Source organism: Mastomys coucha, unplaced genomic scaffold (assembly GCF_008632895.1).
Source record: "Mastomys coucha isolate ucsf_1 unplaced genomic scaffold, UCSF_Mcou_1 pScaffold22, whole genome shotgun sequence".
NCBI lineage: Eukaryota > Metazoa > Chordata > Mammalia > Rodentia > Muridae > Mastomys > Mastomys coucha.
This window is the reverse complement of record NW_022196905.1, coordinates 110,741,158-110,759,228: the sequence shown is the minus strand read 5'-3', so window position 1 is coordinate 110,759,228 and position 18,071 is coordinate 110,741,158. Positions and strand designations below refer to the sequence as shown.

The 18,071-nt window shown below is 48.0% G+C and overlaps 1 protein-coding gene across 1 annotated transcript; it reads left to right on the top strand.

Annotated features, from left to right (window-relative positions):
- The first annotated feature begins 7,693 nt into the window (after positions 1–7,693).
- On the top strand, positions 7,694–17,670 carry Rfc5 (replication factor C subunit 5). Its single transcript, XM_031337629.1, has 11 exons — positions 7,694–7,831; positions 8,841–8,905; positions 9,904–10,040; positions 11,262–11,341; positions 12,023–12,096; positions 12,842–13,001; positions 13,560–13,641; positions 13,961–14,090; positions 14,556–14,633; positions 15,918–15,972; positions 16,880–17,670. Exons 1-11 carry the CDS (start codon positions 7,773–7,775, stop codon positions 16,974–16,976), a joined length of 1,017 nt encoding a protein of 338 aa, XP_031193489.1. The 5' UTR covers positions 7,694–7,772; the 3' UTR covers positions 16,977–17,670.
- The last annotated feature ends 401 nt before the right edge of the window (positions 17,671–18,071 follow it).

Below are 18,071 nucleotides of genomic sequence, written 5' to 3'. Positions count from 1 at the left end.
AGAGAGAGGGAGAGAGAGGGAGAGAGAGAGAGAGTGAGGGAGAGAGAGGGAGAGAGAGAGAGAAAGAGAGAGAGAGAGAGGGAGAGAGAGAGAGAGATCTCCAGGACAGTGGGCTAAAGAGACATTGCCACTATCCAGGGGTTTATCAACTGACAATGGCACATGCCCAGAAACCCAATTCGCAGAAAGATCCTGGGACTCGGGCCCCGCTTCTGAGAAGCTCCCAGCAAATGGAGACTTTTATTCCCGTCTTCATTTAGCTCTCGGAGAAGCCCAAGCTAATTGGGTAGTATTGGAACAACCAATAAAAATTCTGGGTTGTTGGGCCGGAGCAAGCAGGCTGACAGAGGTCCTGAGTTCAATTCCCAGCAGCCACACACATGATGGCTCATGGCCATCTGTACAGCTACAGTGTACTCATACACATAAAATAAATAAATAAATCTTAAAAAAAAAAGTGTGCCCATCAATGACCTAAACACCTGCCACCAGGCCCCACCCCTAAAAGGTTCCAACCTCTTGATAGTACCAAGCTGGAGACCAAACCAAACACACAGGCCTTTTGGCCATTGCAGACCAGAGCTATACCATCTGACAAAGGGCACCTCTTCTACTAGACTGTAAAAGGCACCAACAAATCAAAGGCTCTCCTCCAACATTTTTCTCTACCACTTTCTGAACAACTTCAAGGAAGAGAAGAGACAACACGGGGGCCTCAGTCCCTTCTGTCAACCTCTGACCCATAAACATACAAGCAGTGAGAGAGCCTGCATGCTTTGCGCATTTGCTAAAACTCAAACTAAGCTTAAACAAAACAAAACTATTTTCTCTCTGCAGTTGCTTGTACCTGAATCCAGTGCCCTCCCTAAAGGACAGTGTGGATGACCAGCAGGTACTCCCTATCATATGATTCAGGCTTGGATGCCCAGAAGCAAAGTCCTCCCTGCCTCCAAAGACTCTGTTTGCAGTCTCTGCTCCTCCCACCAGTGGAGTCCTCCACCCTTCCTATTGATTGCGGAATCTCAGTAATGTCTCATTCCTGTGTATAGGTTTTCTGCTCAATTCTTAAACTGAAAAACTTGCGGAGGCTGAAATGGCTCATGCCTTTAACCCCAGCATTTGGAAGACTGAAGCAGGGGCATTGTCATGAGTCCGAAGTCAGCTGTGCTACAGCATGTGGAAAGAAAGGGAAGAGGAGAAGAGGAAGGGGAACTTGGTGTCAGAAAGATGCTTATTTAGTTTGGTTATGGTATTTTAGAGAAGAAGCTTTTCTGTGTAGCCCAGGCTGGCCTCGAAGTCAGAGGTCTTGCCTACCTCGGCTTCCCGAGTGCTGGGATTAAAGGTGTGTGCCACCACTATCCAGCCCCACTCCTAAAGGGTCCAATACCTCTCACCCCTGTGATGCAGCCCAGGCTTCTAACAAGTGAACCCCAGCAAACACACTCAACTCAGCACCAAACCACAGCAGCTTCTAAGGAAGTGAGATGGCTGATGTGGGATAATATAGGAGACAAATCTCTGCCCTGTCTGTGAACGAATTTATAGGGTATATTAATGATGGTGGGCAGACCCGCCCTAAATATGGGCAAAAGCAGCCCATGGGGGTCCAGAGCTAGAAAAAGGAGAAAGCAAGCTTAGCACCAACCTTCATCTCCCTCTGCCTCTTGACTGTAAATACAATGTAACCAGCTGCCTCCTTTACCATGCTGACCATCACACCCTCCAGTCAGGAGCCAAAATAGGCACTTTTCTCCATTATTGTCACAGCAAGGAGACAAGCAGTTACCATAGAGGTCATTGTGAAGTGACCACCTGCTCTCCATCTTTTGTTCTGCTTTCTTCTTGAAGATGAAGTGACAATATAGCAAAGCAAATGGGATTCACACTTAGGTGGACTACGATCCCTTGGAGGGCCATGGGGGTGGGGTGTATGTGTGTGACCACATCTGAGTTTCAGAATTGATGAGTTTGGGGTAGGGGAAGGCAATTACTATGTCTAACAATGTCCCAAGGGATGCGGCTACTGTGACAACTGCCGATGGAGAGTTCACCAGTGTCCCAGCTAAGAGCTGCAGCCTGGGAATCAGACTCTTGGTTAAATCTCATTCTGTCCCCAATACCAGGAGAGCAATTCCTTAACATACCTGCAATAAAGGGTCAAGGTGATAGTTTGGGTTTCTTGCAACAAGTAACACTCTGTACGGACAATCCAAGGCTCAGGTGAGGAGACATATTCCCAATGCCATCATAAAATGAACACACCCCTACAAACCCATCACAAAGAGGAAAATTCATAGGTTGAAACATAGTCTACTGGGATCCAAGTATGAAGACACAAACCATTCAGAACACAGTCCTGACCCTGAGAACAGCCTGATAGATACTCAGCTAGAACCATCCATCCATTCATTTGTCCGTTCAGCTGTTGTTGAGTGCTTCCTTTGAGCCAGACCATGTTGCAGGCACCTGGCATGTGATGGTCAGTAATACTGCATCTCTCCTCAGTGAGCGACAGTCCACATCCAGGCACACACACATGATGTCATCAAGAGACAACTACCTCATCATCATCCAAACAAATTCTTTGGTTTTGGTTTTTGTTGTTATTTTTGTTTTTTGTTTTTTGTTTTTTTCTGGCCTGGTTTTCTCTTGTAGCCCTGGAACGCACTGTGTAGACCAGGCTGGTCTCGAACTCAAAGACCCACCTACCTCTGCCTCCTAAGTGCGGGGATTAAAGGCACGTGCCACTATTGCCCTAAACAAATTCTTTGTACCAAGCACCCAACTCTAGCGTTTGAGGAACCAACCCGAGATGTTGTAAGAACAAAGAGAGGCAGGGCTTGGTATGGCAGCACACATCTTTATTCCCAGCTTGTTTCTGGAGAGTAACAAGGCCAGAGGACCACTGCTACTGGAGCTAGACCAGGAGCATGGCTACAGGTTAGGACAAAAATAACTCCATCCTGGCCAGAATGTTCCTGGTTTACATTTGCGAGGGGGTCCAAGGGTAAAGGCAGATGTGAGTCTAAAGTTTTTGTCTGCTTATGGTTTACAGGACAACCCAACCAGAGGCTATCATGATGTTCTGGTCCCAAATGGCTGCTGACACATGACACTGTATCCATAAAAACCTGAACAGCAGGTGTGTCCTTTCCGTGTGTGTGTGTGTGTGTGTGTGTGTGTGTGTGTGTGTGTGTTCACTTGAGTGCAGGTGCATGCATATGTGTGTGTACATGTGTGTAGAGACCAGAGGTCAACTCTGGGTGCCACTCTTCAGAGACCATGCATCTTGGGGTAGAGACAGGGTCTCAGGCTGCCTTGAGCTTGTCCACTAGGCTAGGCTAACTGTTGTCCTATCTCTGGCTTCTCATCATTAGGATTAGAAGCACACACCACAACTCCTGCCTTTTTATGTAGGTTCTGGGGATCAGACTCCAGTCCCCAAGCTTGTACAGCAAGCGCTTTACTGAGAAACTTCCCAGTCCTGAGAATTTCTTCCAGTTTCATCTGACTCTTTCCAGCTCAAGGTGGGGACAGTTCCAGCCAAAGGTTATTAGCAGTTTGAATTTAAGCATGGTGGCCAAATGACATGCCCATATGGTATATACTGACAACTGTTTTAGTTATTTTCCTATTGCTCTAAGAGACACCACCACTAAGACAACTTACGGAAGAAAGAATTCATTGGAAGCTTAGTTCTCAGAGGGCTGGTTATCATGGCAGGGAATGTGGCAGCAGATAGGCATAGTGCCAAAGTAGGCTTTGGGAAGATTAGAAGGTGTGGGATAGGCATACATGTTTTACAACCAACTTTTTTAAAGATTTATTTATTTATTTATTTACTGTGCAGTGTTCTGTATGTATATGTGCCTAAACACCAGAAGAGGGCATGTGGAAGCTGGGAATTGAACTTAGAACCTCTGGAAAAGCAGCTGGTGCTCTTAACCTCTGAGCCATCTCTCTAGCCCACAACCTACTTTTAATAAGGGTTCAACCTCTCCTCTAGCCCACCACCCAGCAAAGACAGTAGAAGAGAAAAGTTATTAGGAGGTGGGCCTGTTCAGCAATAGTTCTCTGGGGGTGAGCTCAATCTTCCTTGGCAGCAGTCTAGTCCCATAGCAAATGCCAACTACGACTCAGCAGCCACGTCTAGTCCTTTCTGCAGGGACCAGGCACGAACCAAGAGCTGTAGTTCAATCCTGAAGAAGCAGAAAGGTTTTCCAACCGTCCTGAGGTGAGGCCGCTGAAGGAGTAAGCTGCCCCAGGAACCTCACCAGCAGTTCTTTGGCAAGTTTCTCTCAATGGCAGCATTACCACAAGTTGAGCTCAACAATGCTATCTAAAGCAAACCAATATATACATGTAGTTAGCAAAGAATAGTGAGGCAGAGCAAACCAAATCAATGCTCAGTGCTTGTCTCCCACTGTCTGTGGGGTCATATTTATACTCCTTCATTAAGCGTCCTTTCACGTGTCTGCTATATCCAAACACCCTTTCATCTGGGTCTGCCCCAGCAAAACATTCTTTCACCTGTGTCTGCTTCAGGAAAACATTCTCTCACATGTCTGCTTTAGCAAAACATCCTTTCACCTGAGTGAAACAAACCATCATTTGATATAACTTTCCAAAGAAACTAGAAGTTCCCACTTCAGTGGCCATGTTGGTGGCAGTGTGTCACTGGACGTGGGCTTTGAGGTTACAAAAGCTCACAGCATCCATTCCCAGTTAGCTTGCTCTCCCCAATCCCCACTCATGGTTGGCGTCTCAAATGCAAGCTCTCAGCTGCTGCTCCAATGTTGCATCTGCCTGTCTGCTGCCATGCTCCCAACTGTGACAGCAATGATGTCACCCTCTGCAACTGTAAATAAACATCCAGCTAAATGCTTTCTTTTTGTTTTGTTTTGTTTTTCGAGACAGGGTTTATCTGTGTAGCCCTGGCTGTCCTGGAACTCACTCTGGCCTCATTCTGTCCAGGCTGGCCTCGAACTCAGAAATCCACCTGCCTCTGCCTCCCAAGTGTTGGAACTAAAGGTATGTGCCACCACTGCCCGGCTGCTAAATGCTTTCTTATGCTAGTTGACTTGGCACGGTTTTTCTTCTCAGCAATGGAAAAATAACCAAGACAGCCACACTTCTTAATCCTTTTCAAACAGTTTCACCAACTTGGGACAAAGTATTCAAATAAATGAGCCTATGGGGGCCATTCTCATTGAAACCACCACACCAACTTTTGAAGTTTTCTTTCTTCCTCTTTCAAAAATATTTATTTATTTATTATGTATATAGTTCTGCCTGCATGTATACCTACATGCCAGAAGGGGGTGCCAGATCCCACTCATTACAGATGGTTGTGAGACAGCATGTGGTTGCTGGGAATTGAACTCAGGACCTCTGGAAGAGCAGCCAGTGCTCTTATGCTCTGAGCCATCTCTCTAGCCCGAAGTTTTCTTTGAGATGAAAAAAATATGAAAGAAGGAAAGGTAGGCAGGGAGTGGCAGGAGGGAGGGAGTGTTAGCTATGTGGCTGTGTTGAGTCTTCACAGCCATCTCTGCGTAGGTATCAGTGTAGTGCATCGTGGCACTCTATCCTGTGCTTGCCAGAGAGAAGGTATCATCAGAATCATCCCTGAGCCGCGTAAGGAGCATGGCATGTTCATGATCTAAAGAACCAGTATTCGTTCAAGTTGGCCCACAGAGGAAGCAGAGAGTAGGGGTATCGTCATTCCTGGAGCACCGTCTGATACCCTTCTTCTGTGATGTGTTTTGTACAGGGTCTCAAGTAGCCAATGCTGATAAAATTCCTAGAGTGTTGATACAATTCCTGGGGGCAGAGGGCACATAAGCAATGTCTACTCCAACTCCTAAGATTCCAGTGACAAACTGAGGCATGATTCCATGACCAAAGTTCACTCGGGGAACCAATGAACTTATTGGACTTCCTTACAGAGGTGAGGGGTGCCTTCAGGGGTGTGGGTGCTCCTTCCTCCAGAGACGGGATGGTGCCAGAAAAGATTTGGCCAGCAGGGTGAGGGTTTGCTCATAGCTGCATAGATAGAGTCCTCTCTCCTAGTCTTTCTTGGTCTGTATACTCTAGTCTCCCCCCCCCTCTGCCCTCCAATCAAGCCATGTGGAATTAAGGTAGAGTTTGCACACAACAAATTGTAGAAAGCCACTGGATACTCAGGTGAGGGTCTTCCATGAGAGGATGTAAATGGTCAAAAAGTCCAGCTGGGGTAATTCTTTTGTAAGTGGACACAGCCAACTCTCCAAGATAGTGGCTGCTTGGCTCCAAGGATAGGTAAGTACACCACCAGGCTGGCCATGAACTGGATATGTAGTCAAGGATGACCTTGCAATTCAAATGGCTAAGCTTGACTGCTAAGTTCGATTCCCAGGACCTATATACATAAAAAAGAAGGGCAACTCTTGAAAATTGTCTTTTGGCCTCCACATGTGCATCATGGCATGCACAAATTAATTAAAGTTAATTTCATTTTGATTTTTGAAGATAGGGTCTCACCATGTAGCTCTAGCTGTCCTAGAACCCACTCTAGAGACCTTGAACTCACAGATCCACCTGCCTCTGCCTCCCAAGTACCAAAGTTAAAGGCATACCTGGCTCAAAGTAAAATTTAAAGATAAAAAGATGAAAAGAGAGCCGGGCGGTGGTGGCGCACGCCTTTAATCCCAGCACTTGGGAGGCAGAGGCAGGTGGATTTCTGAGTTCGAGGCCAGCCTGGTCTACAAAGTGAGTTCCAGGACAGCCAGGGCTACACAGAGAAACCCTGTCTCGAAAAACAAAAACAAAACAACAGCAACAACAACAAAAAAGATGAAAAGAAATTGGTCACCAGGTAATAGTGGCTCAACTTTAATACCTGCACTTGGGAAGTAGAGGCAGGTGGATCTCTGGGTTTGAGGCTAGCCTGATCTACAGAGTGAGTTCTAGGATAGCCAAAGCTACAGAGAGAAACCCTGTCTGAAATAAATAAATAAATAAATAAATAAATAAAATTGATTTGTAATCCTCTCACTGTAGGAGAAAACGTGTTTGTGTGTATGTGTGTATAAAACACAGAGGTCTGTATGTATTTATATATGTGTATGAGTGTGTATTTATATGACTGTTATATGTATGTATGTATGTATGTGTATATACGTAACTGTATTTATGTGTATATGATTGTGTTCTGTTATGTGTGTATATGTGTGATATACATGTATGTGAATGTGAGTATATATGTATGCATGTATGTATGTGTGCATGTATATCTGTATGTGTGAGTGCAAGCATATGTATGTTTATATGTGTGTGAATGGGGATGTATGTAGTTGTATATTTGTATATGTAACTGTGTGTATACCTGTGTGTATGTGTCTGAAAGTGTGTCTGTGTGCGTGTGTTGCTGGTTATGGAACTGAGGGTGCACTGACCACACCTCAGCCACGGAAGTGTTTCTGACTCTGAAACTTGCTGCTCCTTGCGACTTGCCCTGCGCTGGCAGGGCCGGGCCCTGGTGAGGCCCGCGGTGGCACTGGCTGCAGCTCGCGGTCTCCCAGGACCTTGTGCTAGGCTGAGACAGCCGGCTCAAAGCCCTAAGTCGACAGCATGCCGGCCCCTCGGGTTACCTAGCAACCAGCACCTTAGCAACGGGGAGGAGGCGGACCCGGACACGGAAGCCGGAAGCCGGAGGCGAAGCCTCGCGAGGGTTGGTTTGCGCGCGGACTCCGAGTGCTTTGGGTCCGTGGTCGGCCCCGGAGCGTCTGTCCGTAATGTCGGCGGCGCCTTCGCAGCAGCAGCCCGCGGCGGGCCGGGCCCGGAACCTGCCCTGGTAGGAGCGGCCCCGCATCTTGCTTACCGCTCTTCTTCCTTAGGAGCTTTGCAGATCCCCCTCCCTTTCCCGGCGGGATACCGGGCCTTGGCGCCACAGCCGCACCTCCGCTTCCACACCGAACAGTCTCTTGAGCTTAGCTTAGGCATCCTCGGGTGCTCGAGAATCCACTGCGCTCTGATGACCTTATCAAATCGACCCTGAGTTCCTTTAGAAAGGTTCAGAGACCGGAGGAGTGGGTAGACTTGGATTCGAACTCGTGTCCGAATTCAGCACTTATTTGCACGGGAGGGGACCGTAGCAGCGCACCCTTGTGGAGGTCAGAGGACAACTTGCAAGACCCAGTTCTTTCCTTCTACTGACATGGGTCCCCGAGATCGAACCCAGGGCCCCAGAGTTTGCATTCTGAACGGCCCGACAGCAGCTTGGTGGTGATTTAAACGAAGCAAGCCTAGCTGTGCTTTCTTTTCACTTTTCCTGGTCTATCCTGAGGAGGGAGACTAATCTTGGGCTACACGTTAAATTCTCAGGAGTGCTGTCACAGACTGTGTGGTCTTTTTGAGTCTGCCTTCTCGAACTGAAGGTTTTTCTGCGCTGTAGAGTGGTTCAGCATTCAGTTCCCTCTTGAAAGCCAAATCATAAGTGTATTGCCCATTCACTTGCTTGTGGCTATTTTGAGTATGAGTTCAGTTTGTGTAGTCTCAGGGCTGTTGACCTGGGGGCCCACTGCTGGTGAGGGGCAACAGGGAGCTGTCCTGCCTGCTGGAGGATGTTAGCAACCTTCTGACTCCTACTCAACAGATGCCACTAACACCCTTTGCAGTTATTACAGCTAACCGGCCAGACAGGTGCCCCTTGGGGGGCAGAACAGCTCCTGGTTTTGAGAGCCAGTGTCTACTCACACGTGAAGAGTTTCTCTTCCTCTGCTGCTTAGGCTGTGCAGAGGCTTCTTTGCATGTAACAGAACACGGCTGTGTATAACCGTAACTTATGGTGAATCCTCTTTCAGGGTTGAGAAGTACCGGCCACAGACCCTGGCGGATCTCATTTCTCACAGGGACATTCTGAGTACCAGTGAGTACCTGTCTGTTGCTGTTGCCCTTGTGCAGGGTTGGGTCTGTTTCGTGATGATGTTGTCTCTGCTGGGCGACCCTTAGAGGATGCACTGAGCTTTATAGAACGGGCTGTGTGTTTCCTTCTCCACGGTGTACCAAACTGTCTAAGAAGATACATTTTTAAAGATGTTTTTATTGTTTAGGTGCTTTGTTTAAACATGTAAGTGTGTGCACCTTGTGTGCCTGGTTCCTCTAGAGGCCAGAAGAGGGCCCTGGATCCTCTGGAACTGGAGTTGTAGGCAATTGTGAGCTGCTGTGTAGGTGCTAGGAACCAAACCCAGGTCCTCTGCAAGAGCAGCTGGCTTAACTGAGGACCCTTTCCAATTCCTCCATCCCCCAAGAAGACAATATGGAAAAGGGATGGTTGATTTTGCCTTATGGGTTCAGAGGTTTTGGTCCATGGTGCTTGGCTCTGTTGACTCTAGGCCCTTGGTGAGCACAACTTCATGGCTGTGGGAGCACTCTGCTCCAAAATGAACAGGAAGTTGAGAGCTGGGGGGGGGGAGGGGGAGTATGACCCTCAAAGGCATGCATTTGGTAACCTGATTCCTCCAATGAGGCTGTGCCTCTAAGCCAGTGGTTCTCAACCTTCTTAAAGATGTGGCCCTTTTAATACAGTTCCTCATGTTGTGGTGACCCCCAACCATAAAATTATTTCATTGCTACTTAATGGAATTTTGCTACTGTTACAAACTGTTTTGTAAAGGTCTGATTAGCAGGATATGTGTGTGATGTGTAGCTCCTAAAAGGGTTGAGAACCACTGCTCTCAACTTAATAGACCCTCCTGAGACAGCTAGTGTGGAAGACAGACAGACAAGCCGTGGTGTGATTTCACAACTTCCCTGTCTACTGTGACACTGAAGAACTGAAGCATATCTGAATCTAGCATAACCAGGTCCTAAGGTGAGTGTGCAGGGCCCAGAGACTGACACATGTTGCCCCCTCCCGTCCCTCAGTTCAGAAGTTCATCAGTGAAGACCGGCTGCCACACCTACTTCTCTATGGCCCTCCAGGGACAGGAAAGACATCCACCATCCTGGCCTGTGCCAAGCAACTGTACAAAGATAAAGAATTTGGCTCCATGGTCTTGGAGGTGAGGGAGACACTCACTCTACAACAGCTCAGACCTCCGGACACTTACCTTGGTCCTTCTTTTATTCCCTGACCTTCTGGGTCCTGGTTGGGTTTGGCCAGTGGGATCTTGTGTGTGGGATCAGTGGGGGGGTCATGTCAAAATGGGGATACTGCTTGGACTTGCTAGGGCATTAACACCTGGCAGCCTCTACTTCCTGGGGGGGCCCAACTTAGAGGTTGCACCTTCCCCACACAGCCTGCTCTACCTGCCCACAGCTCTTGTTGAACCCTTTAATATTTAGGGGTGATAATGAATACTGCATAGCCCTCTAGTTAGGCCAGTAGTTCTCAACCTTCCAAATGCTTTGACCGTTTAATACAGTTTATTATGATGTGGTGACCCCCAACTATAAAATTATGTTCATTGCTACTTCATAACTGTAATTTTGCTACTGTTATGAATTATAGTACAATTATCTGTTTTTTGATGGTCTTAGGCAACCTGTGAAAGGGTCATTCGACACCCCCAGGGGTCAAGACCTACAGGTTGAAAACCACTGCTCTACAAACAGTTTTAAAAATGTTTCTTCACCTGGATCTTCTCAGATTACTGCACCGAGCCATGCTGTCTGTAGATTGTTGGGACCTTGGCTGGCAACCTTAATACCCTTAGGTTACAAAAACCTATTTGAAAGAAAAGCATTTGAGGGACTGGGGATGTGGCTTATTTGGTAGAGTGCTCGCCTACAATGCACAAGGTCCTGGATTTGGTCCTTAGCATAATAAACAGTTGTACACCCATAATCCCAGCACGCAAGAGGTGGAGGCAGGAGGGTCAGAAGTTCACGGTCATCTTAGGGTATACGAGTTCAAGGCCAACTTGAAAACAGAAGACCCTCAGTCAAAAGAAAAGCATTTGACTTAGGCAGCAGATCTGAGGCTCAGCCCCTTGCTGTCCAGAGTTCTTCAGCTTATTCAAAGCACAGCAGCCTCTAGGCAGTAAGAACTGAGGCTAGCATCAAGTGCTCATGGTGAGGTCCTGGTTCAGGGGTCACCAGGCCCTGTGTTTATTTCCTACATTTATGTGGATGATCCTTTTAGGATGTTATATGATGGTGTAATTTTTGATGATTGTATCTTAGCTGTCATTAGACCTGAATGGCTGGCTGACACTTTTCAGCCATGAGCTGGCAGCTGGCACAGGGTATGATTGTCACGGCATCCTCTCTTCCTCGTGTAGCTGAATGCTTCTGACGACCGAGGGATTGATATTGTTCGGGGGCCAATCCTCAGCTTTGCCAGCACAAGGACAATCTTCAAGTAAGAATTATTTGTAGAATTGCTCTCCCTACAGGTCTTAGTGCATGGTTGGGACACAGCCTCACTGTTTGGTCCCCCCTTGACTGGCTGATGTAAAGGGAAGAAGGGAAAACTTGGTCAGAAGCAGGGATGAGTCCAGCGTTTGAGAGGTGGGGATGCTGGGATAGAAAACTCCATGAGCCTTGGGCTCAGCTGGGAGTCACATCCAATACTGGATAAGCTGGTCTGAACTTAAACAGGGATAAGAGATCAGGAAGGATGAATGACATGGAGGTCAATTAGGCAGGGAAAAAGAGCCATGAGGTAGTTCAGTGGGCTAAAGCACTTGCCACCAAGCCTGATGACCAGAGTTCAATTACTAGGAAGGGGAGCATGGATTCCCTCAGAGCATCCTGTGACCTCTATATTTGTGATGTGATATGGCATTTACACACACAGGAATAAATAGGCTTGGGTGTGTGTGTGTAGCCCTGGGAATGCTTGTGCTTGGCCTACTTACATCCCTGGGTTCTAGTCCCACCCCACAAGCGAGCAGTTAACAATGGGATACTGTGAGTAAGGAAGACTTAACAACTGTAGGAAATTACCTGTCACTTCTAAGGGATGAAAGCTTGACAGGTAGGTGTGGATGCTGAGAAAGATGGAAGCCGAGAAAACTTCTACATGCCTTTGTTCTCCTAGGAAAGGGTTTAAGCTTGTGATCCTGGATGAAGCTGATGCCATGACTCAAGATGCCCAGAATGCCTTGAGACGAGGTGAGGTTTGCTCTCCCATCTGACGAGTTGGCCAAGGAGTGTACCGAAGGCCAGAAGTTCTGGGTATGAGGTTACCTTCCCATCAGGAGGCACCTCTTAGTCCCAATGATGCAGACAAGGCTGCTCTATAGCACCCTCAGAATGGAGAGCCTCTGTCATCTTATCTAGGGCTGGCTCTGTTCCGTGTTTGTTCTGCCGAGTGACTATTAGTGTAGACAGATCTGTGTGGGAACACTGGTGTCCTGTGCATTTCTCAGTGCTAGCTGTTGCTCCCTAAATCCTCCTAGACTTTCAGGCTTGGGTTGCAGGGAAGTGTGCATACAGCCTCCTCCTTGCCCAGACAAGGCGGGTCTCAACAATATCAGACAGCATCATGTGCAAAGGGATGGGGAGGTCTTGGATAGACTGGGGCCAATCTTGAGGAGGAGGAGATGGCAAAGTGCTAGAGTTGTGGCAGATGATAAAAAGATGCATTGTGCACTCTAATGCTACGTCTACTAGCTTTGCAAGCTGGGTGTGGTGACTCATGCCAGTAATCCAACTACCCCAGAAATGGAAGCAGGTAGATCACCTGAAGTTTGAGCCCAGCGTGGGCTTCATATAGAGTGAGATCTACACAGCATGGTGGCTGAGCTGAACCTGTTCCTGCCCCAAATACCCTGTACCCCTACAGGCAGCGTTCTCACTTAGTATCGTTAAGCCTTCCCTGGGTCCTCTTATGTGAAGTGTTTGGTTTCTCTCCCAGTGATCGAGAAGTTCACGGAAAACACCAGGTTTTGCCTCATCTGTAACTACCTGTCCAAGATCATCCCTGCCTTGCAGTCACGGTGCACGAGGTTCCGATTTGGACCTCTGACACCCGAGCTCATGGTTCCTCGACTGGAACATGTAGTACAAGAAGAGAAGTGAGTTTGCTTTACAAGAAGGAAGAGGGAGGGTTTGGGGATTGAGTGGCAGGGAGGTTGGGTGGAATGCTGAGTCCGAGGGAAAATCTTGGGGCTTGCTGGCTGCTGTCATTTCCAGCGGTCCCTGGATGTTCTGCCCCTTGAGCCCTTTTGATTGTTTTTGACCTCCACCTATATTCCTGCAGGCTGTCCCCTCTCTTTTGTCATGGGAACTGACTGTTGCTGAGTCCCTTTTTGTAGATGCTGCCAGCTGGCTAGAAGGGAAGGCTCTGAGACATCCATTCTGGGTGATCAGATGCCAAGCTATATCCTCTTCCCCGAAATGTCTCGGCAGCCATTTCCTTAAAGCCTTGGTCCATAGTCAAACTCTGGCTGGGGCCTGGCCACTCATGTGACACATGTTCCCAAGCACAAGTAGCTTAGATGTTCAGTGCTGTCACCTCCCCATTTTTTGATGTTTTCCTTTTGAGCTTCATCATTGAGGGTTCACATGGTTGATGAAGCTTGTGCTGTTTGCGGAGAGGACTTTAGTTAACTCTTTTGCCTGTTTCCTTTTAGTGTGGATATAAGTGAAGATGGAATGAAGGCCCTTGTCACTCTGTCCAGTGGAGACATGCGAAGGGCTTTGAACATTCTGCAGGTATGATCACACTGCAGGCACTTCAAACCATTGCTTCAAAATAGTTTTACAAGAAAGCCAGCTAGCTAATCCACACATTCATGAACCTAGTAAGATTCACCTTGCCGTGCACCAGCTCCTTGCCTGTGTGTTCCAATGGGAAGGCTTGATGCTGCTCTAAGCTGTGGGAGGGTGCTGCACCTCCACAGCATGCAGTAGCATTCGCAGTGGAAGGCAGCCCTTTCCACTGTGAAGAGTTCAAGATTCCCACTGTCCTTGACCTGTGCCATGTCACTGCGACAGGGCAGCTGCTGACAGCTCCTGGGCCCTCTTCCTGCAGAGTACCAATATGGCCTTTGGGAAGGTGACAGAGGAGACTGTCTACACCTGCACCGGACACCCACTCAAGACGGACATTGCCAACATTCTGGACTGGATGCTGAATCAAGACTTCACCACTGCCTACAAAAGTATCCTTTCTGGCGATTGCTGCTCGGTTCAGGCCTCAGGGTGGCCAGAAGCCTAGGCTGCAGCTAACACCTAGACCTCCCAGGTGACAGGTTTCAACTTGTGGGGAACAGGTATCCCCAGGCAGAGTGCCCTTCTCTTCAGTGGCTCTAGCCTAAGTGAGTGAGGCTCTATGTAGCTTCTCCATTCATAGTCGTTAAAGTGGACTCATTGCCTTGTTCTGCAGTGATGAAAAGTTACAGGTGGCTGTGATCCTTTGAGGAGCTGTTTGCTCTGCTCTCTGAGACAAGGGCTATACTTTTTAGAAAAGCTTTACTGAAGATAACATGGGTAGAGTTAGAATTGGGCCTGCTGCAGCTTTACTGGGATGAAGGGCCCAACTTCCAGGTCACCACCAGGGGCTGGTGTGGAAGCCTCCCCACAGCATGTTCTGGACTAGTTCCCTCACCTTAGCTGCTCCTCCCTAGATATCATGGAGCTGAAGACTCTGAAGGGCTTGGCGCTGCATGACATCCTGACCGAGGTTCACTTGTTTGTGCACAGAGGTAACTGGAGAGGAGGCGCAGCTGTGGGATGGCTATAGAAAGTGTGAGGCCTTTGCTCCTGAGCAGAAAGAGGATAAGAGTAACTGACCCTTAATCTTGAGCAGCTCTGAATGGCTTTGTCCAAAACATTTTTTATTATCTGGAACTGCTAGGGTAAGTGGAAATGAACCAGTAGTAGAGGCTCTTTTTTCAAGGCAAAGTACTATATTTTTCATTCTTTTGTTGTTGTTGTTGGTTTTTGAGAGAGGGTTTCTCTGTATAGCACTGGCTGTCCTTGAACTCAGAAATCCACCTGCCTCTGCCTCCCAAGTGCTGGGGTTAAAGGCATGTACCACCACTGCCCCGCTCTATTTTTCATTCTTGTTATAAGCTTCCCACACCACAGATTTGAATCCAGGGCCTTTGTACATATGAGGCACGTGGTCTACCACTGGGCTATCTCCACAGACATTATTTCTGGGGTCTGCATCTAGGACTGACGCTTCCTAAGCATGCATCAGACCAATGAACTGCTCTTTAGCCTCTAAGTCACATTCTAAGATACATCCCACAAAGGGGAAAAGTGTATACCTGTAAACCAGGTAGTCTCCAGGAAGCTGCCTTTAAGTTCCTGTTTCTGGCCAGGCAGTGGTGGTGCAAGCCTTTGATTCCAGCACTAGGGAGGCAGAGGCAGGTGGATTTCTGAGTTTGAGGCCAGCCTGGAGTCTACAGAATGAGTTCCAGGACAGCCAGGGCTACACAGAGAAACCCTGTCTCGAAAAAAAAAAAAAAGTTTCTGTTTCCTGCCTTATTTCAGGAATCAGTCTGAGCATGGGCAGAACCTGGGAATCACCCCGAATGACTCAGATGGTTCACAGTGCGGGGAGGGAATGCCAGCCTTTGGAAACTTTCCTCCCAGCAGACACCTCCAAATGGAGAGCCTCTCAGGTCCCCAGTACTGTGAGCCTGTGTGGAATCTTTTGCTTAAGTTTGACCTCAAAACGGGGTAACGAGCTTTCTGGTTCGTATTTAGCTATCACCCATTATGGACAATGTTGATTTATTCATGTTCTATGACCACTGGGGACGGGGCCATGTGTATGTTTGTGGGGTCTTTTTGGTAGCATAGGAGATGGAACACTTCCTGAGCTGCACCCAGCACATGTGTGATAAAAAGCAGTGGGGCCTACACCATGCTTAGCTCATTGGTGACCTGCATGCAGTGGGTCTGAGGGATACTAGGGGTTGTCAGAAGTCCCGTGTGGGCAAGGTGATCTCACTCATCTCTTTCTGTCTTTCTCTTAGTTGACTTTCCATCTTCAGTTCGGATACATTTATTGACCAAAATGGCAGACATTGAGTGAGTGTTTTTCCAGTTTCAGTTCTTTGGTTGTCCCCTCTCCTGTTGTCAGCTTTTTAGTTTCAGCTTGTGTGCCATTCACACATGGGGCAGTGTGGTTTGGGGTAGTGCCAAGTGTACTGTGGAGAAGGCTATGTGCTGCGTCCAGAGCACAGGACAGTAGTGCAGAAGATGGCGAGCACAGAGCGGTCCCCTGCCTGAGCTGAGGCTTTAGCTCTCCTCACACTGGGCATGCAGGTCATCTGGAGATGGCCAGCTCCTCTGCTTATTAAGGCAATGTGACATACAGGAGCCCAGTGGAGAATAACAAACAGACTCACTCATTTCACTTTGCCCAGCTCATTATATACTGTCATTACTCCCCAGTGATGCTGGCAGCTGTCATTTAAGTGGTCAGCACACTAGGCTCCAACCAAATACTAGTATCACAAGCTCCAATAGGCTGTCACTAGCTCATGTAGATAAAGTAGGTCATTTCCTATCACTGTGTTGGGAGTGATTTTGCTTTCAGTGGCTAGGCATTTAAAAGTGACAAGATGAGCTCTTGGTGTCCTGCTTTACTGTCCTGCCATGAACCTCCAGCCCTCTGCTGCAATGCCACAGCCAGAGGAGAATCTGCAGAGTTCCTTATAGCAGTCCTGCCCTGTTGTGGAGGAGATGGAGTGCCGAGTGCAACTCAGAACCTGCTAGTGTTGGGTTTCTAATTTGTCCATGGCAGCTTCAACCAAGTGGCTGAGTGAGTGAGTGTTGGGGAGAAGAAAGTTGGAGGACACAGACCAGAGTGCTAACCAGGGTGGATCTTTCAGCTCCAGTGCCTCTCTACAGGCTACAGCAGCTCCCACACTCTCACCCTCATAGGCAGAGCCTAGGGTGTGCTTTATACTCAACTTGGGATTGTTATCCCCAGGTACAGACTTTCTGTTGGCACCAGTGAGAAGATACAGCTGAGCTCCCTCATTGCTGCTTTTCAAGTTACCAGAGACCTGATAGTTGCAGAGGCCTAGAAGCTCTGAAGCCTGGCCCCTGCCTCAGACCCATCCATGACTGGAGGACAGAAGACATATTGCCCCGGGCCATTGGATAAAACCAGTCACAAAAGTCTCTCCCTAGGCATTTAGGTAGTGCTCTCTGTGGCTGTTTGGATCTATAGAGCAACTATAATCCATAGTGATTCACACTGCTTGTCTTTGATAGGGGAAAATGCCCTGCCCCCATGGTGAGGGCCGCTTTAAAGTCTTCACTATCAGTCGCTGGGATGACAAATTGGCTGCATCGCAATACTGAAACTGAACATTTTTCCATGTCTTTCAACTCTAAATGGGTGCTAGTAGGGTTTCTGATCAAATATTTTGTTACAAAATTTCAAAATCAGTCTTCTGCCCAAATTGCTAACATGCCTCTAACCTCAGGACCCAGGAAGCTGAGGCAGCATTACAAAGCAGCTGCAGACCAGCCTAATGAGAGACCCAGGTTCAGAAACAAAGCAGTGATCTTTTCCACTCTTAGAAGGCTTGCCAGCGAGTTCCAAATTCTATTGTGCAAATAGGAAAGAAACTACAACACAACTCACCTTCAGAGTGCACACCTCACTTGTTGGGGAGGGATGGGGCACTGCAAACATTCCTGCTGTGCTACTGGGGTGTGTTCATACCAAGTCCTTCACAGGAAGAATAAAGTGTGTGTCCAGTGTTCTAACCATGTTGGCCTGCCCGCTTGCATTTCTGTTAAGGCTGGTGTCAGAGCAAGCTCCTTGGAGGCTGTTCCTTGGAGGCATAGACTTATAGTCAGACTTGTTACCTTGGAACCAGACTTCCCTTGGGCTAGCTGAGGGGCCACTGGGGGGCACCTGGTGCACAATAGGTAAGGTGCATCTGGGGAAGATGTTTTCAGCATGGGCTGTCAAAGGGAGAAATCTATTTTCTTGTCCATGGAGAGCTTGCTCCCCAAGTTGCAAGCTGTGTCTGAAGTTGCAGCCAACTGGCCTGTGCTGGAAGCAGCATCTTGGCCATGTGGCGGAGTAGCCGCTGGTGTCCCGCTCTCCTTTTGTATTTAGTTTAAAGATTGTTTTGCTTCTTAATGAGAAAAAAAAGAACAGAAAC